This window comes from Melanerpes formicivorus, unplaced genomic scaffold (genome assembly GCF_026170545.1).
Source record: "Melanerpes formicivorus ecotype bairdi unplaced genomic scaffold, bMelFor1.0.p_v2 SCAF_20, whole genome shotgun sequence".
Classification (NCBI taxonomy): Eukaryota; Metazoa; Chordata; class Aves; order Piciformes; family Picidae; genus Melanerpes; species Melanerpes formicivorus.
The window spans coordinates 1,211,360-1,237,815 of NW_027142372.1; the positions used below are offsets into that span (position 1 = coordinate 1,211,360).

Consider the following 26,456-nt stretch of genomic DNA (forward strand, 5'->3'; position numbering starts at 1 on the left):
AAGATTAGTACTGTGCAGGACTAGTTGTTTATAGCCCATGTGCACAGGAACATCTGCTTCTAGAGTAATCAGGTTATTACTTACAGCTGGAATGTCAAATCTACAGACAGCTGAGGGCAGGAATAGGGGAAAGAAGGCAGGAAGAGGTGCTGTTCTACTACACATTCTTGGCCAGATCAAATAAATGACAGTCATGAGAACAGGAAGCTTTTTCTTCCTCCTTCCATTCTGCATCCCATAAATCTACAGTTGGATTATTTCCTTCAAAAATCAAAATTATACTTCAAAAAGCTTTTTTTTTTTTTTTTAATAAGCAAATTTATTTTTTCAATAGAAACCACCGCTATAAAATCTGGGTCATGTTTTGAGGTGATGTGCATAATTCCAGTTGCTTTCAACTTTGAAGACAGAAAATGGTCCAGATGAATGCTGATAAGTGTAACAGGCTTCATATTTGCATCCTTTTTATCTTCTACAAAAAGGACTTTATTTCAGTAAGCTCATTTTATTTGCTAAAAGGAAAGCAATATTTGGAAGCCTGTAGTGTGTCTTTCATGGCTGCTTAAGAGGTCTCTAGCAGTGTTTTTAGTCAACTGTAGGCCTGTGGGGAAAGCCTATCCCTCATAACCTAGCACATTTCATCATGGCCATAATGTCAAAGCTCTGACACTGGCTATTTGGTTTGCTGTTTACCACATGGTGTTGCACATAATTGGAGTTTAGGAAACACAACTTCAAATTTCTGTGCGGTAAATGAGGGGGCGGCTCTAGCCTGTACTCATGCACATAATGCTTTGGAAACACCTTAATCTTTTAGTGACATCTCACTGTATTTGGATACAACCTAAAATACTGGATTCAGGTGATCTGTAAAATTTCAGGTTCTACATAGTCAAAGAAGAAAGGTGCCTAAAGTTTTCCAGCAGAGCTGGTGCATGTTGTACTGAGCTGCCTGCAACTTGCCATCCTGGCAGGAAAAAAGAACCACAGACCTGCAAAGGTATCCACAATGAGGGGCAAACCTGTCATTGTTATTAAAGACAGGAAGGAGTTGGTAGTGGAAGAGGAAGCACAGTGAAAGGAGCACAAACCTTAAATTGCCTGACATTTCCTTGGGCCACAAGTTGGTGCTCATTTTCAGGTGTGATGCAGTAGGCTAGTCTCTAAACCAGATGGGAAGAAGAGGAAAAAGTCAGCTGTATGAAATAAGATTGTCTGTAATCCCCAATCTATAATAGGAAAATAGCATGAACTTTATTTAAAACAGTAACTTAAATCTTTAATATCCCTGCATCATGCACCTTTCACTTAGCTCCTGAGTGAACAAGCTTATTACATGCCCCTTGGTATTAGCCTTTAATATAAGAACTAACAGTAGAAAGTTTATGCAAATACTAAGTCCAAATGTTTAGCAAGTGCATATGGAAAAGAACATCCAGAGCAAGTGGGTATCACAGGCATTACATCCTCTAAATTCACCCTTTACTGTCAGTGCTGAAAGAGGGCTGCTTAGTCCCAGTGGGAGAGGAAGCAGGTAGTTTCCCACATCATCTGTTGCCTACTCTGTGCTGTATCATTTGGGATCACATGTAGATTTTGGTTTGTTGTGAACTTTCAATCAACTTAAGGACTTCCCATTAGGCTAAGTGTACATTTGCCCATACTTTTGAGAGTCATAATTTAGGCCACCATATCTTACAGTAGTTATTTGGATGCAATAGACTAGCCTTTTGCTACATTTCTCATGGGGAAACTGCAGAGTTGCTGTCTACCGAGCTGTAAAAGACAAAACAGAACTTCTAACACTACAAAATTATAGTCATAGGATGTGTTGGGTTGGAAGGGATGCTGGAAGACCAACTGAATGAGAAAATGTGGTTTTGTCCAAAGGGTTCTGCATCCCAGTATCAGTAAATTTATGAAAGCCTTTTGGTCCACTACAAATTATTCTTTGACACTTTGATGCCACTAGAAAATGGATTTGTAAACTACCAGGTATGGAACAAAACAAAGGTCTCACAGAGCTGCTAGAAATGAGAACTGAGAATTGTATGCACCGTTGAGATAATGGAGCTGATGAAAACAGGGCAGATGAAGAGGAATTGCTGCTTTAGGTTGCTTTTCTGAGGTGAATAGTAAATGAGGCGACTGTCAGACCTACGTGGGGAGGATGAGCTCTGTGTAGGGTAAAGGGTCAGACTGTATTTCTTTCTTAGTTCTCCTTGTGGTGGTGGTTCAGTGATTAGCTTAAGAGTGCCAGTGTCTTGCTATACCCTAATGTAACTCCAGTTGTAGGAAAGGAGAGCAATAGAACTAGGTATAAGTCAGAGAGTCTAAGTTATAAATTTATGATATGTGATGGGACAAAAACTAATGCTGTATAATGGTAAGGAGTCTTGAGAACCAGTAGAGGTTTTATGACTCTAGATAATTTACTATGACAATGATGGTAAAATAAATATGATCAGTGAATCTTAATCATGTGCCATTTTGAGCTGATAAAGTAGTGAGGGGGTGAAGTGTCTGGCACTATAGATCCTCCACCCTCCCCTCCCCCCCCCCCCCCAACTGGTTCTTTTAAATAGGATCAATACATTAATATAAAACATAGAAGTGAAGTTCCAAGATGGTAATGCTAAACTTACTGTTAGGCAAATCATTTGAATAAGATGGGCACACATTGATTCTCCCTCAGTTTCTACTTTATTCATGCACAGACCAGGCATGATGTGAGTTTTTTTACTGAAGTAGTTCAAAAGCAGGTTAGGTAAGACCACAAGCAGTGCCTGTATCAGAATTTGCCTGAGTTCTAGACTACTTCAGCACCTGTATCTATCTTGAATATTAAGTTTCTTGAGGCATTCTGGTATCTGTGCTGAACACAATAGAAAACAGTAATTCTAGCCTTGGCAGAAATATGAAATAATTCCAAAAAATAGAGGATAAAGGTACATACTTGGCAGAGAAAATAAAGCACAGATTGGCTGCTGTTAAAGACTGAATACTGGGCTAAACAGATCTGTTGCTGTGACCCAGTAAGGTATTTCTTCTGTCCTTACTGGGTGCGTATTAAATGAACAAAGGCCACTCTGAACACAGGGTCACTTTGGGGGCATGTTCCCCCTCCCAACACGTGGATATATGTTTAGAGGCTCTTATAATGCTAAGAAAGGAGAGATCTGAATTAACTTAGTACATTTGCCAGTTTACAACACTCCAGTATAGAGTGATAAAGCATACCTTGGACTGAACTCTTTTTAGATAGAACTGACTGAAGACCATACCTCAGAGAAGAATATGAAGATACCCTAATTTGTATGGGTTTTTTGGTTAATAAGGAAGATATAATCTTACCAACTGGATTAATTACACCCATCAAAAATATTTTTTCAGAATTATTATGGTGCTGCCTGGGGAGCTAATTCCTGTCTAGAAACTCAAAATAGCTTGCAGTAATCCTACATCAAAACTCCAGTTCATCTGATGATTGAATCTTAAAGGTCACTCAGAAGCAATAAGTTTCAGGAGTAAGAGAAACAAACTGCCAACTTAGACCCAGCCATTTCATTTCATAACAACATTTCATGATATTTTGTTAGCATTCTACTTACTTCTTTAAAGGTCCCACGTGCATTTGTAAATTTATAGATAATATAGGCAGGCACAAGGATCATTGAAGATAATGCTATTCCCCAGCCAATGCGATTTGCCCAGAGAGGGAAGGTGTAGTCATCATAGGTCAGAGGTTTGAAGTTTATTATGCTGACTATCACAACAAACTAGGGAAGAAAGAAGAAAAAGAATCACACTTTTGAGATAAAGATACTTAATGGAAAACAGATTTCATGTGTTCAGTTAGGCAGCCACCCTAAGGTATATCCCAACCTAACTTTACCATTTACCTTTATCCTGTTTACTTTGTGCCTCTTACTGTTTAAACCGTTGAAGTTCGTGATGCATTTACTAGAATTAACAGTTCATTTTAGCTACTCTGGACTCAAGACTATTTTATATTTCAGTAGAAATATCAAGTGATTGTTATTTCCTTATTTAAGCTAATGTTACAGATAAAAAAAAAAGGATTTCTGTACTCAAGAAAAACTTCTGCAGGTTCCATCGTTTTTCCCCTTTGTTTCTCAGAGGCAGTAGGCTTCATTTAGTTTTGTGCTATTTTTCAGTGAGAGGCGTAATACAGATTCCAGCATGTCACATTTACTGAGGAAAGTCATGCAACCTTAAGGTCTGAAAAACAAAGTTGGGTTTTTGTCTTTGGCTGTTACCCTGTCCAGTATTAGATGGAAGACGTAAAGTTTGGGGAACCACCCTATTTCCCTCCTGTTAAATCCATATGGTTTGTGTGATATGCACAGCTCCTTAATTTGGTTCACTAGGCCTATACATTCTGTCCCATGTAGCTATTTCAAATCAGAGTATTTTGAGCCTAGAGTTTCAAAGACTATGCAAGGAGAGTAATGGAGTGCATTAAAAGAAGCTAACAGTATGAAATGTGGTTAGAAAATACCAATTCTATGATAAGAAGTTTCTTGGAATGATTTACTGGCTGGAAAGTAGCCCTGAAGAGAGAGACTTGGGGGTGCTGGTGGACAAAAAGCTCAACATGAGCTCTCAGTGTGCACTTGCAGCCCGCAAAGCCAATCAGATCCTGGGCTGCATCAGGAGAAGTGTGGCCAGCAGGTCGAGGGAGGTGATCCTCCCCCTCTACTCAGCCCTGGTGAGACCCCACCTGGAGTACTGTGTCCAGTTCTGGAGCCCCTATTACAAGAGGGATGTGGAGGTGCTGGAACGTGTCCAGAGAAGGGCCACAAGGATGATCAGAGGGCTGGAGCACCTCTCCTATGAGGGCAGACTGAAGGAGTTGGGGCTGTTCAGTCTGCAGAAGAGAAGGCTCCCAGGTGACCTAATTGTGGCCTTCCAGTATCTGAAAGGGGCCTACAGGAAGGCTGGGGAAGGACTTCTCAGGATATCAGGTAGTGATAGGACTAGGGGGAATGCAATGAAGCTGGAGGTGGGGAGATTCAGGCTAGCTGTGAGGAGGAGGTTCTTCACCATGAGAGTGGTGAAACCCTGGAATGGGTTGTCCAGGGAGGTGGTCAAGGCCCCGTCCCTGGGGGTGTTTAAGAGCAGGCTGGATGAGGCTCTGTCCAGCCTGATCTAGTGTGGGGTGTCCCTGCCCATGGCAGGGGGGTTGGAACTAGGTGATCCTTGTGGTCCCTTCCAACCCTGAATGAAACTATGAAACTATGATGTACATAACTTCAGGCAGTATGGAGAAAAATAATCAAGATTGTATTTCCTAACATCAGATATCCAAGCCACTCCAACTTACCTTTTCATAGAGAACTGTTATCACTAGTAATGTCTATAATGCATGGTGTGTCCCAAACAGGGGCCATCTTGCACTAAGCACACATGGGATTGTTAAAGCAAACACTATACCAAGCCTGACAATTTTATAGCCTTTTCCAAATGATCCCAAACTACATATGTGTCAAAGAAACAATATCTGAGTATCTGTTTTTTTGTTTCTTTTTTAATTTGTATTAACTATTTGGTGTTTGGTGAGGCAGTTGGAAAAAAAATGCTGTTTTTTATATCAAGTAACCCAGTTTCTAGATTTTGTGGTTTATAATTACAGAGGTTAATGTTAGACTATCTCTTTTCATGATAGTGACTGTCTTTATAGTTTGCACTTTTAAATGCATAACTTAAACTACATTTAGTTTTAATGTCAATTTAAAGTGATTTGGTTTGTTTTCTTAACATGTTGAATAATGAACCCAAAAGGCAGGCTATAATAAAGTAAATGATACTTACTTTTCCCCAATAAACAAAGATTGTAAGGTCCTTACTGCTCTTCAGAAAACTGAGAAAATGTACATCTGTAACAGAACTGCTCAGTGTTGTATCATTCCCATGGGGTTTAAAATTAATTAGTATCCAATAATTGCATTGATGTGTTGCTGGTTCAGCACTTGCAGTTGGAAAAAAAATTGTGCATTGTGGTGGCCAAAGCACACATTACCTAGATTCATTCTGACTCTTAGGTTTATAGGCTTCAGTAGGCCTAACTTAAGTTACATGAAGGTTAGAGTGACAGTCACTTCAGCAGTTGCTAGCTAGTTTGCTGGAGCTCTTTGCAAAATGTAAATTTTCAAGTCTCTCAGAGTGCAAAACCTAAGGTGCTTAGTGCAGCATTTTTTTGTTCTACTTGAGTCAGCCTGTCTGAAGTGCTGCAGGATATAGTTCCATGCAAGCTTCTTTATTAAAAAGTTTAAAAGGTCAATTATTACTTTTGTTAAGTTCTTACTGATAAGTTGGGCCCAGAAGCTTTGATGTTAAAAAAGTAAGCTCACCTTAAAGCTGTCACAAAAGCCTAGCCAGTGTACCTTTAGAATACCAATACTGCTTTAAGAATGTGCAGCTTTAAGGGTCTCCTAAAACCATGGCCGAGTCAAATTTCCGTATTATTCATCCTGACCTTTCGATTTACAAATATGCTTAGGAAAAGATCCCAATATAAAACTAGTTGAGTTCTGAATCTAACCTTTACACAAAGCAACCCAACTCACACTATGGGATTTTTTTTCCCCCCAAATGAAATGAAATGAAGCACTTGTTTTTCACACCAGGCATCTTACAAGGTGTATTTAATACATCTCTTCAGTGTTATACAGAGCTAGTAACTGGCTGTAGTTGTATATTATTTTTTCTAAGGTGTCATTCCATAATTCAGGGATCTTGGTATCCTCCAACACTAAAGAAAAAATAATCTTGCTAACACAATCTTTTGTCCCTGGATAGTTTATTTTCCCAACAGAATTTGTGTTTAATACACATACTGGGGGCACAGAGAGGACACTGCCGAAAGTGTTCAGCATTCCCTAGGAAAGCTACTTTATTGAAATCCTGCTACAGGGAAGGAACAGGAGATGACCACAGCCACAATTTGTTTCTCTTTCACAAGTAAACTGTATTCTATAAAATATAACCTATGTGATTGAGGAGAGAAGAATTAAATTGGGATGTCTTCTGTTCATCCTGACAATATCTGACCTAGCAAAAATTCTAGGAGATGACATACTATCATTCTTTCCACACTAAAATAATCACTTGCACTTACCAATAAAAAAGCAGGGCTAACAAATTTCCAGCACAATCTCCAGTAGAGGCCTGGCTTGAAACCCATCATTTGTTGGATATCTTCACTGAATCTGTCCACACCTAGAACAGATGTGAATATCAGACTGGCAACAATCCAAACCGATGAGGTACTGGCACCCCCCCAACACTTCTGCTTTTGCAGAAAGTAGACATGAACGATTTCCAAATCAGAAGGCATATGAAATAATGACTGTATGTGTCTGATATCTCTGTGCACAAAACTTAAATGCCCATGACCACTTAGGGCCTGTTGCAGATAGCATTGAAAAGTAGTATCTCACAATAACCTAGAGTTTAAGTTGTGAATGAGATGCCTTTTTATTTTTCTTTTTTAATTAGTTGTGGGCTGCTGTAACCTAATTACTCCATATTGCTATGAGTACACAGAAGGAAAACCCAGACCCTTTGCTCAATAGACTACTTACTGATAATGAGGTGAATTCATATGATTCTTAATTTATCAAAGGAGGCTTATTTGTACCACTTAATGCCATATGTTACTTATCTCTCATGTTTTATGTTTTACTATGTACCACAGAATGTTCATTATGTCTACAACAAATGTGATTTCATCTTTTATCACCTTTCCAAGGATCTAGGGGGATGCTTCAATGGGATATTTCCCATCTTCAGTACTTACAGAGCACATTTTTGCATTAAGTAATATACTGGAATTTACTATGCAAAGCAAACATGCATTGTAGAGTGAGTGTAGAATATTCATTTGAGTCGTGGCTACTTCTCAGATTTTTTTTTAACTGATTCTATTCTGGTTGGATTTACCAGTATGAGGCACCTTGTAAAAGTTAAGCCAAAGCTGTTTTCCAATCAGCGTTTCAGAATAGGATGGTTATCACTGATACAAAAATGAGGGGAAAATGTCCTTCTCATTTTTCCTTAAAAAGAAAACTATCTCTGATCATATTCCTTAGAGGCACTGGCTCACAGAGAAGTAGTTCTCTCTAGTGCAATCTGTCATATCTACTAGGTTGCAATTTATTGTACTTGATGTCTAGACAAAGTTTACTGTTAATTCTGAGCCCCATTAGGTAAATAGCAGAAATGTTTTGGGTTTTTTTTTTGCCATGACTATTTGTTTTTTAGAGAAGATGTATAGTTCAGCATAATAATTGTTTCACTTTATTTGGATTAGATCTACTGGATTTATTTAGTGTATTTAATGTACAGCTTGAGTTAGTCTTTCACATGCAGCCAGGATGTAATGTATTTACAAGATTTGTACACCTGAGTGTTAACTACTCTTTGATTTTCATCCCCTTTGTTATCTAGAGGTGAAGAAAAGAAGCCAAAAGCATCTGCAAATGCTTTCAATTTAATTCTATTTGCAGTGCCTTCTGTGAACTTTAAAGTGACTGAATTTCCACTGCTGTGAATACTGAGTGAAATTTATCAGCGTAGAAGGTCAAAGACAGGACTAGATATCTCAAAACATTTTTTTATAGGTTCCATGCAAATGTACCCAGAGCTCAAATAGTGCTCAGTGCTTAGTTTCTGCTGAAAAGGGGAATAAGTAGGCCACACTCTCAGACTGTTTGTGCTCTTTCTATACTGTGTCTTCAAATAACTGCTCTAAGAATTGACCTGTAAAACAGAACATAGCTCTAGCTAGAGATGATGGCACCTACAGGCTTTGTATTTTTCCAGTTCTTGAAAGCATTCACCTAGTTAGAGTATTTACCAGAACAATGATATCAGGGTTGTAGAAGAGGAGAAATGGTAACAAGCTAGCAGTCATAACTGAAGTATGTCTGTACATTAAGCCAAGATAGCTCTCCCTTCTCTTACATGTACAGTTGGCCTTTGCACGAAGAAACTTCATGGTAACTGGCCATACATATAATTTGGACTGAATGTTCATTTTGGTCTGTGCCAAAATGTCAGTGCTTGCCTTCAGGCTGGCTTAATATTTGTCTGGGTCATTAAGGCAAGTGGGGTCTATCAGAAAAAGGAGGTAGACAAGATCATGTCAGTTTTAATCAGTTTAAATAGCACCCCGGGCTGTTAAAAATTCTTTATAAAGCAGCAGGTCATGCTGTAAAAACATCTGTCAGCTACTAAGACAAATGAATGGATATTTTCTTGGTTATGGGGAGGCAGGTTGGAGAAAGGAAAGGATGATGTAGTACGTGAGTTGCAACAAATAAAATTTGACTAACCTTGCCTTAGTCCGTGAATGATGTATAAATCCTAGCTATTGTCAAGTGCAGTAAAGCCTCCTTTAATAGTGGCAGAGGATAACTTGACCTTACTAACTGAAGAATATTTTAATCCCATATGCTTCCAAGCTAAGCTAAGATCATTCTTCTGCATTCACCATTTTTTATGGGTGTTAAAGACACCTGCACCTCTGCTATTTTCAGAGGGAACAGCATGTGAGCTGCTAGCTCCATGCTGATGTTGGGTGTCAGCATTAGTACATTAAAGCTAAAACTGTTTCTGTAGTAGGTTGAGTGGTTTTATACATTAACACCATTCTTTCACCTCATTGGTCTTAAACAGTTTTTAACTGCAAGAAGGAGTTTGACTGGAAGAAGATGGTGGCACAGAACAGATAGATAAATAGCGATTGCAGGAGGTAAATGGCAGTACGAGTGATGATGTCCAGGAGCCTTCTGAATCATACATTAACTATAAATAGTGATTAGAAAAAAAGATTAATTTTTGCTTAATTTTTGGGGAAGAACCATCTTATTGGAAATCAGGGCAGCCAGTTCAATACAAACTTCAATGGGAAGGATACTTGCAGGCTGCTATGACAGTGAAATCTGGTAGTAATGAGAGATGTGACCTTCCAGAAAGTGTGACATGAGAATTAAGAGGAAATCAGGGAGAAAAACCCCAACTTCAAGAAACTTAAATAATCTAGCAGCAGGCAATTTCTGATACAACAAGTAACTTGAACTGTTGGAGTGAGGTGACTTGTAAAGGATATAAGATAAAAAGGTCCTGTTGCTTTATTTGGATACAATGAGATATTCTTTTTGAGGTCTTTATAATTTTACTAACCCTGTTTGTGTATGAAATCCTTTCACTGTATGAAACCTGGCTTCTCATGGTTTCATGTATACAAAGGTATACTGATTTCCCTTGAAACAATAAATAAAGACCTCAAGATTGTCATGAGCACTTGGAATTTCAGAAAAGAAAATTTGTTAGATTTTTTTTTCTCTTTAATTTTTGAGGTGCAAAGTGAAGTGCTTACCATAAAACCAGGAAACCCCAATTGCCTCCATTAGAACTGCAAACAATATTGAAGTCCCAGCTGCAAATGTGTCCAGCAGTGTGAGCACATAAATTCCACCCTAGCATTGAGAGGTTAAAAGATGAACAAAAAGTTAGAATCACCTCAGTAATTTACTATCTAGTTAATAGGAATCTGCTACACCTGAAACATTATCTTAACCTAAGTATCTTAATAGGGGCTGATGGTACAGACACGTTCACATTTGCAACTCTTCTGAAGAGGCTTCTTTTCACCTATATCCTCTCTTAAGTGTGGAAAATAAGCCTCAGCTTGGCATGATTAATGAGTGCTGTTGGAAGGTGTAGGCAGTGCCTGTTTGGGGAAGTGGTCAGCAGCTTGTAGGACAGGGCCTGTCTACAGCAGTTAATGAAGGTCTTCCTGAATTGCTGTCAGGAATGGAGCACTACAAAGGTTTCCACAAGCCATTGTCACTCAGTTTCTTCCTAAGAGTCATTATTCTGTAGTCCAGTGAATCTGCGTCTCCTTTTCCTAGACTGCTTGCATCTCTAGGGTGCTTGGTTGCATGGTTTAGTTGATTAGGTGGTGTTGGATGATAGGTTGGACACGATGATCTTGAAGGTCTCTTCCAACCTGGTCTGGTCTATTCTATTTCTATTCTATCCTCCTTCCCAGTGGTCCTGTAAAGGGAGCAGTTCCAAGTTAAATCTGTTACCAGTCCTGTGTGGAAACACCTCTGCTCCCTTTCTTAGCTGTGGTATTAGCAAGTTTTTCTCAGTGGAGGGAGAAAACCAGATCATCTTCCTTCACAACGTTTCTGTTCTCCAGTGGTTCAGTACTGAGAACTGAAAATGCTATTACTGAAGTCCTGTTTCACTCATAAAAAAATAATTGACTGCAATTTGACTACTTTTGGTCTCATTTTACGAAGTGGTATGAATTTTTGTAAATGACCTCTCTTTTTATTTAGTTTGGGCTTAATGAGGCATGGAAGACCATGTCATGTTTATTTGTTTCAAAATGAACTTGAATCAAGAGTTTAAGGACATTTTGTCACATATGAAGAAGTGAAACGTTTGCAGTTGCAGCAGATTTTTGTTGAAGTCTTCTTTTACTTTACAACTAAACTTTATCCAGCAAGAGCTGTTCAGAGTGGAAGGAACTGTTTTTAACAGTGGTTTAACTAGCACTTGTACTGTTCAGATCTCTAGGTGATTTTAATCTCTGCAGTCTTTTTTGTTTTTTAACAAAAAGATGGTTTATGAAACAGCTGTGCATATTTACAAAAATAGAGGGAACAGTGCTTAGGCCTTGTCTAGGTTTTGAATTCTCTGGGGTCTTGTATGGAAACTAAATGAACTTTGTTGTGTTGGAAAGAAAATGTTGCTTATTGAATGACGTTTGAGTTTGACCTCATGTCTTTGCTCTTAGGCCTGTTCTAAATGAATGCCATCACTATCAAACACAGTGAAGTGAATGGTAAATATGGTTTTGTATAAAATGTGTTGAAAACAAACTAGAGCAGCTTAGTTTAATCCAAGGGGATTTGATTTTATTTTGTACACACCAGGAATGTTCTTCTTCAGTTACGTGAACCAGTATCTTTGGACAAGTCTGGGGGGTGTTGTACTTTCCAGCTGGAGTTGAAGTTTAAGCAGGTGCCGTTATTTAAAAGCTAGAGATAGGTTGTTATCTTGAACTGCTTTAGCTCCCTTGAAGACAGTGGAATTGCATCCACTGACAGCTGTTCAGGTTCTTAACCACTGAGTTGCTTCTGATCACATATTTTGGGAAGTTTTATTCCATTATAAACATTGAATAAAGAAGAAAAATGTTCAGTTGCTTAGGTAACAATTGAGATAGCATGATAATAAAAGGACAGGTATTTAAATTGAGATACCTATTTTAGTATTTCAAGTGTTTTGTAGTTTGAGGAAACAAGGAAAAATATTGGGGTATTCTTTTAGGGAATGAGAGATTTAGCACATCTGTGTTTGTAGTGGTGACCTCGAGTTTAAGTTGTGTTCTGACAGTTTTGGCATCTTGCTTACAGGTTCTTTTCATAATTTTTTTTCCCCTCTTGGTGGAAAAATAAATAAATCAGAGTTCTCTCCAGCCTAGACCTCTATGACTCTTATCCTTTAGTTGTCAAAAGCCTCATTAGGCAAATGATTCTCGATGATGGTGGTGATAAATAGAGGTTATCTGTATGCTTTCTGTATTGTTAAGAATGAGATAAGATCTAGGTTTATGAAAGAACATTAAGAAAGCATAAGGGAGAGGAGATCATTATTCTAAACTCCTTTCACAGGAAGTGAGTGCTTATTATCTGATTCAAGAAGAGAATAGCAAGATGACTAAGGATCTGGACACTTGAAATTCTTAGTTCCTCAGATTAATAAGATGTGTGGGAGCAAGCACTCAGCATCTTCCTGTTTAAGTGGTTTTAAAAAACCCAAGACACATAAACCTGAATCAAAGCAGCAATAGCTCAGACAGTTCTTTGGAACACAGTCTTGTAGGTTAGGTTGATACCTAATGGTCTTGTGCGAGAAAACATGGTAGCCTCATGTACATAAGACTAAAAGTCATGTTCTGACCATAAAGTTGTCTAATAATTAAAATTGATAACAAAAAGTCATCTGAGCCTATTCAGATTTCTGATGAGGTTAACTGAATTTTTAAGGTAGCTTGTTGAAAATTTTGGTTGCACTTACATTGGTGATGCAGAAGAGGGCAAGTAGGAAAGTGCCAAAAGAAACACCGAAGGTGAAGAGCTTTCTGTGCTGCTTCAGAATTTGGAAATCATCTGCCAAGCCGGTGATGACTGCCTCCATTCCTCCCATCTGAGAAGGAGAATGCAAGAGCTCTGGTTAAACACTGCTGACCAAAGAACATAAAGCAGCATGTATAATTAATTCCCAACTACTACATGATTTCTGACATTTTGGCTGTAAAGAACTGGTGTTTGCTTTCCCATGATAGAGAACCGAGTCAGGTGACTGGACATCAAGTGCCATGCTTGTTGGCTGGATAGCCACATCCTGCATAGACCCTTTGACTCATCAGAACAGTTAGCAGACAGTACCTTGGGAAAAATAATACACATCTTAAAATACTTCAGGGAAAAAGCTGGTAGCTTAAGGAACAAACTCCTTAAGAGATTTCTAATATAAGAACAGACACAAGTACCTGGGGAAAATGTACTGAGCAAAGATTCAGTTGAGCCGTCAGTTAACCACGTGTAGTTTGGCAAAAATCATTTAAGATCCAGGAGAATCACTACATATTATTAATTTACAGCATGAAAGAATTTTACTTTGGTTTTCTAGAAGTTAATGTTGAAGATTAGCCATTATTTTGCAACACAGGAAAGTTACTTTTCTTCATGCAAATTGCTGGGTTACATATGTGGTTATGAATTTTGATTTCTTTCCACCAATAAAAGCTTTCTGCTCCTCTCTATCAAGAAGGGGTGAAAATGAATCCTAGTACCCTGTCATAACAAATAAAATCATTCACAATTTTGTGGAGGCTGTATTTCATGGTTTTCCTGATGCTGAAAGATCATGGCAAGCCCTGGAGTGCTTGGTGCAGCATAGTTGATTAGCAGGTGCCGATATAGCCTGTCCTTCCACAGTAAAAATTTGATGAAACCCACATCTCTGGTTCACATCAGTGGCAGAGAGTTCTCTCTCTGGAATTTGAATGATTCCTGTCTAAAGCCTAATTATTTTAAGCAGTACATTTTTTTTATGCTCACAAGCAAAATGTCCTAGAACCTAGTGCTGGCTTTAATCTTCTAATGTCTACGGGGGGCATAGGTGAGTGGCCTTCACTTAAGATGGGTTAATATTTGACATTCTCAGAAGCTATTACTGTGTTGGCACTTAAAGATCTTGAAGGTGGGAATGGAAAGACACAGCTTGTCTTATTTTGGCAAAGGACTGCTTCTTAATGTGTTGTGATTTACACATCTTGTTAATTCCCTATGCCAAGCTAGATATCTACTCCAAAAACTGTTTGCAAACATTTGTTCCATTTTCTGTCCTTTTCATTGCTGCTTACTCAAACTTGCATGATCATATTTCTCTTAGCTTAAACATTTTGACAGTGACATTTTTGTACAGATGTCTGTATTTTTCTGTGCCAGTGCAGACTTATATGCATGAATAAATATATTCATACATTATTATTCCCCTTTGGCTTTAGGGTTGTTTTAAAAATTTTCATTTTGCTTTCAGGGCTTGATCAGTCAAATGTTGGAGGAGAGTTGAAAAGACCATCATAAAAAACACGTCTTGACCTAAGTTTTCTTGGGTAAGTGATGAAAAATCCTAGATAGATTATTTCTTTACATTGCCTTAAATGTATTGCTGTTGAAAAGTTAACTCTTTTGGATCTAAACATTTCTGAGCCTGTATTTTCTTCTTAATTCTGCCCTGTTCCTACTGGTCATTTGTGTCCTTCCACTGTGCCCAACTTTTCCCTGCTGTCCTTCAGGTTTGCTTGCAGTTGAAAAATGCGGTCTTAAAACCTGGACATAATCTTGCCTCAAACTTCTGAATAAGGATACAGATCTTGGTGTCTAAAGACAAACTTAATTGACCCTGTGCTGTAATCCAGAAATCCATGCACTTTGGAAGCATTTGGACCTGAATCTGACATTTACAGCTCAGATCTCACTGCAAAAGGTCTCATTCAGCTATGTGCCAATGATTATCAAAGTTTCCTGCTGCAAACTCATTTTTCTTTGCTTTGTTGTCCTCCATGTCAACTCATTCTTCTCCTTTCTTGTCCTTTAAAATGAAGTTTTCTGAAGTTGTAAGCAATGGGATTGCTACATTTTGCCATTTCCAGCAAGAAATCTCTAGGCCATCTTTGTACATTCAGGACTATGGAAGATAATTCTATGCTTTAGAGTAGCAGGAAACTCTGATGGTTCTGCAAATACTGTTTGTTCATGGTTCACTATCTTTTAAAAGACTGGTTTTCCCAGAAATTAATCAGCCTTTAGGGTTAGGGTTCTTTGGCAAGAACGAAGCCCTACAGAAGTTGTCAGGAGACTTGTGATATTTTCTGGGTTGATGTTTCTGTGATCCTGAATATCATGGTACAGTAGAAGTAATCACATTATGGAAAGAATGAATGTATTTGTTAGACTAACCATTTTACAGTAAGATAGAAGCAAAATGAAACCACTATGGAAATATTTAGGTGTGAGTTTTAAATTGTGGCTACATTTATAGGAAATTCTGTATCATTGCATGTAGGAAAACATTAGATTGCCTTCAGTCTTTGTCTACTGTGTGCAGATTAATGAATTTCAGCACTTGTACAAATCACCATCACTGGAGGTGTTTAGGAAGAGTCTGGATGGGGTGCTTGGTTTAGCTGATTAGATAGTGTTGGATGATAGGCTGGACTCAATGATCTCAAAAATCTCTTCCAACCTGGTTAATTCTATTCTATTCTAAATCTTTTCTAGAAACCACTCAAAGTCTTACTATGGTTTATGTTTTGAAAGTAGAGTTCAAAACCTTCCTGCAGGTTTGTAGTAGTAATAGTTCATAGCATTGATGTTGTGTCATACCTTTAAATAATAATTGTTGATGAAGAGCCTCCTCTGTAAGGTCAAAAAACAGCAGTGGATAATTATTTGTGGGCTTGTTAAAAATCCGATCTTTTCCTAGGCCTCTTAAATATTGTGAGTCTTTAAATATACTGCCAGGGGTAATACTATTGGTATGTTGGCTGTGCTGGTGAAAACAGTTGTGGGGAATGTACAGAATGTTTTATTTGAAGTATAATAAATCCTCTGCTTATGGTTGATACCTCTCTAGTTCAGAATATAAGTAAAGGGAAAAATGTCAAGGCTAAAAGTAAAAAATACTTACAGAACTGTCGATACCAAGTGTGAGGAGCATGATGAAGAATACCACAGCCCAAAATGTAGATCCTGAAAGAGTTGAAATTGCCTCAGGATACAGGATGAAAACTAAACCAGCTCCTGAAATGGAAAATAAAAAGTATTAATAAATGATGTTTCTTGGCTTCACAAAAGTGTTATTTGAATAAAGTAAAAGTCAATTTAGCTATAATTTATGTCAGTCCACCTCATACTGAGTAGCTGTCAAAACAAAATGTGCATTATACCAAAAATATATCTAACATGCTTTAACATGGTACTCATTACAGTTGTTTAACCAAAAAACAAAAAAAAGAGGGAGAGAGAAATCTATCCCATTGTTTCCCCACTTCTAATAATGATTTAGGGGATTCATAACCTTACTAGCTATTTTGATATAGTTGCAAAGAAACCTTGTGGATATGGGCTCCAGTGTTTTGCAGGAGAGCTCTCAGGTATGATGAGAGATACAGGAGCTCAAATTGAGTGACCTGTTAATAGTGAAAGGAGTCTATAGCTAAGCTTACCAGAGCCATCCAAACCAATAACTTATGGCAGTAAACAACAATACTTTCACAAGATACTATATAAGGGTAAATGCCTGTTGCAGAGGCCAAACTTGTGAGGGACAAAATGGTGGGGCACTTCAGTAGGTGGGGTGCATCAATACAATTCAGAATTCATTTTTCAGCAAGACTTTTACACACAGAGTTCTAGTTCCAAGTGAGTTAATTCAGGTAATTTCCATGAGATTTTCACATGCTTATTAGTAAACACATTTGCAAAGAAACGGTGGACAGAAAGGGCTAAACCTCATATAAAATTAACTTCCTACCTTCAGTAGCTACATCCTCGATTTTAACTTTGTGCTCATGAGCCATGTAGCCCAGTATGGAGAAAATTGCAAATCCTGAGATGAAGCTTGTGACACAGTTTATGGTACTAGTCAGCAAAGCATCCCTAATGATGGAGAGAAGAACAGCCCAGTGAAGAAAAAACCCAAACACTTTAAGAACTAGATGGGCATTTTCTTATAGCAACAGGAAGAAACTTGTGAAAATGCTGAATGTGGAATTATCCTGATGATCAAAAGCTCAAATCAGCATACTGTGCTAGGGAAATGACCTACTTCCATTTGCTTTTTTGATTTAAAACTGAATTCTATTCAAAAAATTCACAAAGCTATAGCAAATACTAAGTTATTAAAGAGTAATGTCATTATCCTAGTGGGTGGCTGTAACATAGCAAGAGTGTCCTGAAGTGACAGAGCCTCACTATTCATCAGTTGGTGTGAGCAGATAATACAGGGAGCTGCTGTGAGATTAATGCAAAACTACGTGCAGAAGACAATAATGTTATTTATAAAGACTGCTATGGCAGGGTTCTCCAACCTGGCAATACTACCTGCAACAAACAATCAGCACCTTAAATTTACTCAGGGCTAAGTTTTCTGAAGTCATCCAAAGTATTCCATGATTTTGGCTTTGGATCTGTTTAAAGCAATTCAAATCTATATATTTTCTTGTACCTTTTCACTTCAAGTTTCTTTTCCCCCATCCTGCAGTTCACAATGTATTTATAATACATGCACTTTCTGAATTTATATTTCATGGGAAAATTTAAAGTGATGCTTGCTTGTTTTCATTCCAAAATGGAATGTTAACAGAACTGGAGCAGCTCTGGTTGAATTTCCATGGCGGTGATTCAGCAAAACACTTACAAACTGACTTGATTTAAAGTACGTTTCTAAATTGGAGCTCAACATAAAATACCAGAAATGTTATCCCAAAGCACAGAAACACTTTTGGAAACTGGAATCCTTCTGCTTTTCATTCCTGGCCCAATAAGATTTCATTCTGTGTTCACTGTTGCACTTAATGATACTTTTGAAAGGCTAACACAAGTACAGTTTACACAGCTGTCTAAAGTGCAAACCTAATCCCATTCTGTTTTGCTGTACAGCAGATATCTTGGCAGGTTCAGTATGATGACGGTGTTTCAAGGTTTGGGTTGGTTGCTATGTCTGCACGAGACTGATCATCATTAATAAATGACTGAAGATAACAAGATAGCTTAGTTGTTAATTCAGCTGCATTAAAATAGTAGCATTCTACAGCAGTATGAAAGAATAGTCTCTTACCTGTAACAGTTGTTGTCAAACTTATTGTAACTGGCAAATGCAATTAAAACACCAAACCCAGCTCCTAAGGAGTAAAATATCTGAGTAGCTGCATCAATCCACACCTGCACAATGACACCAACATTATCCGTATTAGTTCAGTCCAAAAGATACATGCAAGAAGTGTACAGAACAGCTGTCTTTTGAAAAATTACTACCATTTATGCTTATGGGAGTGGAAGTGCTTCTCAGCCCCCATGAGACATCACAGGGAGCATAGTCATGGTCTGGAATGGCTTAACCTGCAATCTTAAGGGCCAAAGCAACGGGCAAGTTCTCAATGCATGCACTCTGCTACAGCAGTGGAGTGTGCCAATTGGGTCTGTATTTCTGAGCATTTACTGAGTACTAAAATGATTACATGATTTTTCTTCTGGGTGACTGAAATACACTTGCAGTAGTTTTTGTTTGAAGTTAGTTTGGAATGTACAACTAGAAACCCAAAAATAGCTAATGGGTCAAGAGTAATGGGACATTTTCTTTCCCATAAGACAGCTTTCTTCATGGGACTGTTAGTACACTTTATATGATGTTTTCTTGTTTCAGAAGCTGAAGAATGACATGCTGTGAACAGACCTGTGTGGATCATCTGTCACCTTCCTCACAGGAGTTATTCCTGTGATAGTCACTGAATGTCGATTTAGATGCAGTTTTGTCATTCAAGGATTATTCCCTAGGGAACATGTCTTTTTAATGCTGTAACATTTTTGAGGTGACCCTTCAGCCAAGCATCCACTCACTCAAGGTATGCAGACAGCAGTCAGGAGCAGTGCCACAGTGCTGGTCTCCTGAAAACAGCCTGTTCTGGCTAGTGAGGGCTTCACTTATACAGTTATTACACAGAGATATTTAAACAAATATATTCAACAAGGATAATGAAGCCAATGGAGTGAATAACACTCAACATTTCTCAAAAGGTTACCTTCAATGTTAAATCTGCCACGTGCTCAAGACTATGAAAAGCACTTCATCTCCTTCCATCTTTACAAGTCATATGTGGTCTAGCTACTCAGGAGCAGCTTTCAAACATACCTGAGCTTATGAGCTCCAGCTGTGTTGGGATTTAGTGCTAAGCTTTCACATTTGGCCCACTGGTAAAAAATAGATTCACACGGCGCTCTCTCTATGCTAGTGAGCTGTTTTTTCCTGAATATAGCTGATTGCTGGTTTCAGGTACTCCCTGCTAAGGGCTGTGAACCATTTCTTGAACTCTGAATTTGTGGAGAAACTTAATTTTATGAGCCATTGAGAGTTAATTACTTGAAAGATAATATGAGGAACAATCTCAGTGTTTATTTCAAACCAGTGGATGATGAGCAATTTTTTTACTCAAATTGCAATTTATATGGTATCATGGATTTCTTTTACTAAATAACAAATCAATCCTGTAAAATTAATTCCATGCACATTCCTTTTATATGCCCAGTTGTGTCATAATCTTTGTGTGGAGATAGAGGATTGAGTTCAAATAGGGCTGTGTTCTCTGGAGAGTGTTTCTGTGGATGAGAGTGCAGGAGGGATGCAAAGTCTTCTATAATTTTTCTTGTTTTTTACAGCTTCTCATAACTCATGTTATGAATAGAATAGAATAGACCATGAAGTTCCTGACATTTTCTCAGAAAAAAATTTGCTTAAACTGTAGCTAAATCTCCATGCTGCTATCATAAGGTGATTTTAGTAGGTTTCTATCTCTTCTGTGTCTTGCTAGTGTATGAGCTGTACAAGATATACTTCTCCTTTCTTACTATCTGGACACTGTTAAATGTGTGCGTAAGTCCTCTTGATTCAAATACGAGGCTAGCATCTGCTGCTTACCAGGGGAATTACACATATGTTTACATATCTGTTGAGTAAGTCTTGGCTCATAGTAGGTGATTAGGAAACAAATTGAGAAGATCAGGATGAATGGAAAAAAAGAGGAGAAATGAAAAATTCCTTCAGAAGTAAGACTAAGTGCAAAAGATTGCCTGTGTTACAACAAAGCAGGATGTGAGAGTGGGGCTGGTCGTTCTGCAGTTTCCTCCCATGTTTTCTGGTCACTTCAGCTGAATGGTTTCTGATTGATGTACAGGCTAATGGATTTTATGGTTCAGTATTGTCTTCACATGCAGTCTTTCCAGCTTTCTTCATAGTTGTTTATGCTATTATAACTTCTGTATATGTTCTTTCTTGTGTACATGGGTTTAAAGAATTACTGTTCTTTGTGGGCAGGAAAACTTTTGCACACCTCCAGATAGTGTGCAATATTCAGGAAACTTATGAGGGTGTATGAAAGAGCAAGAGTCTGATTTAACTCTGTATTTAACACTGATCCTTTAGCAGAAGAGAAGTGCAGCTGCTGTTTAACACAGATGTTTCATGTATCCATTTGTACAGTGGAGATGAGTATTGTGACTTTGTAGCTCCTGGACTTTCAGCAAGTAACATAGCTAGGCATTGGTCTGGTTAAGAGGTCTCAGGGCTTGCTACCTGCTGTGCAGTATGAGTAGACCTTGACAGTGATCAGGATGCTCTAAGGTGTTTTAGAAGAGCAGTGGCAGGGGCCCCCTGTTGGTCTGTACTGTTTGTAACTTAAAATATTTGTTTTATTCTTTATTTGTGGAGAGAAGAATCATACATCAGAAAGATTCAGGGATGCACTGACGTAGAACTGAAGCAGTAGTCTATTCTTTGGAAGCTGAGGACAAAGATTAAACACAAGCTTATTGCAGCAGCAATAGGTATCCCAGCCTCTGAGCAGGAGAAAGCCTGATGTAACAAAGCAGTCTGTGCAACTTCTTATAATTCATCTTCAATCTTTCTTTTTTGTTAGTCTGACAAATACAGTTTTAAAACTGAATTTTAGGCTCATCCAAATGGCAGCTGCAAAATGTTAAGCCAAGGAGCAGTGCATAGAATATCCTTCCAAAATCAGAAGGCAGCTGTGATTATGGAGGCCTAGAGTTTGAGGTGATGCAAGGTGGCACAGCTCCACAGACTTCTAGTTGTAAGTCACAGTGATGACCAACAGAGGACCCTGCCACTGCTCTCCTAAAAAAACCTTAGAGCATCCTGATTACTGTCAACAACAATTTGTGATTTTTTTTTTTTTGTGTCTTTTCCTAGCAGCACTTAACATCTATAAGAAAGACTTAAGCACCTCCTTTGTTCACCTTCGTGTCCTTGTATTCATACTTGTGCATAGAAGTGACCTACTGAGGTGGCTTCTTGGTGACAAGCCTGGATGAAAGTTCCATATCTGGAGTTTAGTTTGTCAATTCCAAAATAGTGTGAGATGGAGTCTGACTTCTGGTGATAACTTCTGTTGTTGAAGTTTCAAAAAATTTAGTATTACAACATCTTTAGTTACCAAATTTAGTATTACAAAGCCAAGGAAGAATTCTTTTGCTAGGAGCAGATAAAAAAGGACTGTATTCTAACACTCTAGGTCTTTTTAATAATTCAGGAAATTCAAGATAGGATGCATAGGAAATGTATAGTACAACTATGTCCAGACTACAGCCATCTCTGAAAGCTGCAAGTATTCAAGAGACTCCATTTTCTTTCTAGTAGAATGATGTTCTTGCTTTTCAGTTTTGTAATAATTTGTATGGCCTTTTGACCCCTCCACAGGTTTACTACTGTTATCAATGATTTATGATGTTTTTTGAATACCACAATAGTTAGATCTCTCTTGAGTTGTCACGTCATTGTTCTGATAATCCCATGAAGTAGTGGCTATACTTGTGGATCTTGCTTTTATAATGGGTAATGTAATTCTTAGTTCCAAGATATTCCACAAATGGAGTTGGTTTGGATATAATGATATGTTTAATGAGTTGCTGCATTTAATAATATCTTGCATCATTGTTAAATGACACCATGCAATGTTCATTACTTTCAATATTAGCATAACACTGTGCTACTTAAAATCTCATGTGAAAGACCATGATTTGATTACGTGAGTTAATCCTGATTTAGTAGATTTAGCAAGGTTTTCATAGGCCAGGACTTCTGTTCACTAGGTTAATTTCTGTGATAGAACAAGCTGGGGTCAGGCTGAGATAGTCCTGTTACAGTGTTGGAAAGTTAGACCACCAGGGCAATAGGCTAGTGCTTATGCAGAAGCAGAAATGTGGCCTATATAATTTCAGATATTTGCTCTAGTTTTCAGTTTTAATAACCCAACAGGCTTAATAATAACAAGGCAATGATAGCAGAAGAGTACACTTACTGTGGCTTCTTTCAATCTTTTGAAATCTATGTGCAGGTATGCATTTATTCCATTGTATGCCCCCGGCAGGGTTATTCCGTGTATTAACAAGACAAATAATACAACGTAAGGCAAAGTGGCTGTTATCCAAACAACCTGCAGACAACAGAGAACCCCAAGGTTAATCAACTGTTAAAGAAGATTTTTATAATGTGTGGAAAAATACAGTTGTCCTTGTCTTGATTCCCCCCCCCCCCCCCCCCCCCCCCCCCATTTAGTTCAGTGGTGAAACTCTACAGAATATTTTGGAGGAAAATCATGAGTTTTTATGTGCATGTGTTTACAGGTGCAAGACAGTTTTGACAGTAGAGTGCTTAGACATTACTGCTATGTGTTAGACTGCTGATTAGCTGTTCAACATATTATTTACTAAACAAGTGCAGTCATTGCCTGATATTAGGTGATATGGTCATGGAAAATTACAAAAAGCTCTCAGATGTATCCAACCCTAGAACTTCTTTTGAGGTGTTTTCTGAGGGATGTCAAAGTAATTTCCAATGACTTTCATCCACTATGTCTCTTGTCATGGCATTTTATATCTAAACCAAAAGCATTGTAAACCATTGAAACCATAGTGCATTTGGCTAAGAATAAGAGGCATGTTTAAGGCAATTTGCAGTCTTTCAAAATACATTCTGGATGAGACTGATAATGTTGAATTGAACACCATATACTAATAAAACTTCCAATTGGAGCACCACAGAAGGAAAACTTGTAAATAAACTAAAGGCTGAATTGGGATTGTGTATTTTTTCACTGTACATATCTGAAGGCTTCTCACATGGTTTGGTCCCTGAGGATCCCTTAGAAGCAGACTTTTAGTCTCTTGCTTTCTAAAATTAGGAGGCTTAAAGAAAACAAAGAATGCAGTTGAGATAGAAGGACAATATTAGCTCTACCTTTCCTGAAGTCTTCACACCTTTCCACAGACTAAAGAAAAGAATGATTACCACCACCAAGAGGCAGAGGGAAAGTTGCCAGCGAGGCAAGCCAAGGTCGTGGATTCCACGGCTTTCATGAAGGTGTAGAACTCCTCGCCTACATACCAGATACAAGGAAACAAAGTGTAATTACTTGAGGGAAAAGGCTTTTCCATGTCTCACCCTGTGGGCAGCAGGAATGGATGGTGACCTGCAGTCATAGTCACCCTACTGACACTACTAGCAGTTGGTGAAATCTGTTTTATGAAGCCATGTATCCTGCTTCTTCACACAACACCTTTATGGTCTCACTGGCCCATCAGAAACTGTTCAGCACCACAGTGCCACAACGATAGCCTTTTCTCCTTTACTAGAAGCGTTCAGGGATTTTGGAGGTGCCATTCATTGATTCTTGCTTGAACACTGAACAGATGCCCAGAGTGATTGCAGAACCTTCATTCTTGGTTGATTAAAAAACTTAGCCAGTAAAGATGTTAAGCAGATAGATACACTTTTGAAGGTAGACTTGTTTTCAGTAAGGACTTTGCTAGATGACCTTCAGAGACCCCTTCCAAGCTAAATTATTTTGTAATTTTTAGATCAGCAATTTGAGCAATTCCAAAGTCACTTGCAGTTTTTTTAATTAGGTTACTATGAGGCTGCATTGAAGTGACTGGCTAGGAAAAGCAACAGTTGGGAAATGTCAATCAGTTACAGTGCTTTGTGTGGTTCACCAGGCAGTGGAGTGATAGCAGAGAAAATTCTATTGCTTCCTGGGGCAGGCTAATTCTTCCTGAGATCCACATCCAGTGAAATGGATTGAAAAGTGTTTGTCCTCATGACTAGAGTTGTCAAAATGCATTGTGTGCAACAGGCAACTCTGTTCTGTGGTTGAAGTGTCTCTTGTTGTGTTTACAAATCTAAAAACTGCAGAAATCTTTTCCTTCATTCACAGCTGCGAAGAGGAACAGCATTGCAGCTGGAGCCCTCCACTGGAGGTGAATTGCTAACTTGTGGTTCTGTTATAGATCTACAGGATGCTGGCTCAGGGATTTAATTTCCGAGTATTGCACTGCCCAGACAGATAAAATGGTCATGACCTTTCTCATCTCCTTTCTCTGTCACCTTTTATTTGCTATGCACTGCTTGGGTAAACAAAGCTGATCTCTGTTGGCTTCTCTTGTTACCATGATAGTACAAACAAATTAAATCAAGGAAGCCCTTTTCACTGGAGGAGCTTGACATGTTTTATGGAGGTAACAATATTTTAGAGAGACAGAAGTACTGGGTGTTTTTCCTGTGTAACTGCAGACATGTAGAGACAAAAGCCTGAGAAGTCTAATTCTAGCCCCATTGGCTGTCCCCATACAATCTCTTTCTGAATAGATGGTGCTTTGAAAGCAACTTAAACAATTGTCTTATCAAGTCAGAGATAAGTGAGATAATGGAAGAAGTTCCCATAGGCAAGCCTATGTCAACTTCAATGGGGAAAACTGAAAAATATCACTGTACTACTTAAACTGTAGAAACATGCTGGGAAGATTGAGACTTATTAGAACAATCCATCTAGTAATAGAAGAGAGTTGCATACAATTCCCTTTTGATCTCTAAAGTATCAAGATATGATCAGCTAAGAATTTTAATAATTCTTCTCAAATTTAGTAAGGAACAGTGTATTTTTGATCTGTTTCTATGATTAATCCCAAGCTGGATAAGATACTTGTAGAAAGCACCCTCCTAAATTAAGCAGCTGATCTGTCTCTGTCACATTATAAAGCTAAGAACAAGTCTGTGGCAATGTTCCCATTTAGAAGGTATAAGGTGAGTTTAACTCACTAGACAACAACATAGATGTATAACAACATAGCTGTTACTGTGGAAACAGTAAAACATAGAGGCAGACTTCTTTTGCTTTTGCTTAAATTGTGAATGAAAGCTACTTGTATTTATTAAAGTAAAATTTGCCAGAGGATCCAGAGGTGTGAGTGAATCCTGAGCAGGGATGCTTGATTCCCTTTTGAGGTTAGCAGTTTGGGCAATGATAAGTATAGCCAGAAAAACTTCACAGGTTTCTGATCAGAACATTTGTCCTGGATTTTGGGAGGCTTTTGGCAAACTGTTCTGTGAGCAGTTCAGAACATACTCTTTATGGAAGTGGTGAGTGTTTGAGTGTACACAGGGAACCAAACCAAAGGGAAAAGCAATGCCAAAGGTCATGATCTGAAAATTGCTCTGAATCTTGTTCACTCCAGAACATTTAATACATAGACAGAAAAGAGGAAACAAGAGTTTTGTGTCTGGAAGTCTCCTAGACTTTTGTCAGTCTGGTTCTTTCAGAGGACTTTCAAAGGAGCCTTTTGTATTATTCATCCCTAGTCAGATTTACAGCATTGGATTTTTGAAGTTTAGAAGGCTTTCTACAGCAGATCAGTTTAAAGGACTTGGAGTAGGCTTTGGTTTTCTAGTCCCAAATCAATTACAATTTTGTTTCAATCAAGATATGATTACAGGCTCATTCTTTCTCTTTTTATGAAAGAGAAAAGTTACTTGCTTCAATTTTATATGATCAACAGAAAGATGTCTTTGACTCAAACAATTTTTACATGTGTTGCATCAGATTTCTTCAGGTTGCAAAAATGTTATCAACTTGTCAGAAAGTTACTATGCTAATTAACAAATACCTTTATTTAGTTAATATATTAAGTACTTCCAAAATCTTAAGCACTTCCAAGAATTTTGAAGTATTTCTAGAAGTTAGTAGCCACTTGTATGGGATCAGCCCCAAATGGCTT

The 26,456-nt window shown here is 38.2% G+C and overlaps 1 protein-coding gene across 2 annotated transcripts in view; it reads right to left on the reverse strand.

Moving 5' to 3' along the window:
* Positions 1-26,456, reverse strand: part of SLC6A2 (solute carrier family 6 member 2) — a 67,977-nt gene that overhangs the window by 7,702 nt on the left and 33,819 nt on the right. For both annotated transcript variants that reach the window (XM_068150496.1, XM_068150497.1), the window contains exons 4-13: positions 23,644-23,782; positions 22,706-22,840; positions 18,454-18,557; positions 17,149-17,273; positions 16,303-16,415; positions 13,123-13,251; positions 10,406-10,505; positions 7,142-7,242; positions 3,612-3,779; positions 1,092-1,163 (exon numbers count right to left, since the gene is read on the reverse strand). In XM_068150496.1, coding sequence (XP_068006597.1) covers positions 1,092-1,163; positions 3,612-3,779; positions 7,142-7,242; positions 10,406-10,505; positions 13,123-13,251; positions 16,303-16,415; positions 17,149-17,273; positions 18,454-18,557; positions 22,706-22,840; positions 23,644-23,782 — 1,186 coding nt within the window. The remainder of the gene's footprint in view (positions 1-1,091; positions 1,164-3,611; positions 3,780-7,141; positions 7,243-10,405; positions 10,506-13,122; positions 13,252-16,302; positions 16,416-17,148; positions 17,274-18,453; positions 18,558-22,705; positions 22,841-23,643; positions 23,783-26,456) is intronic.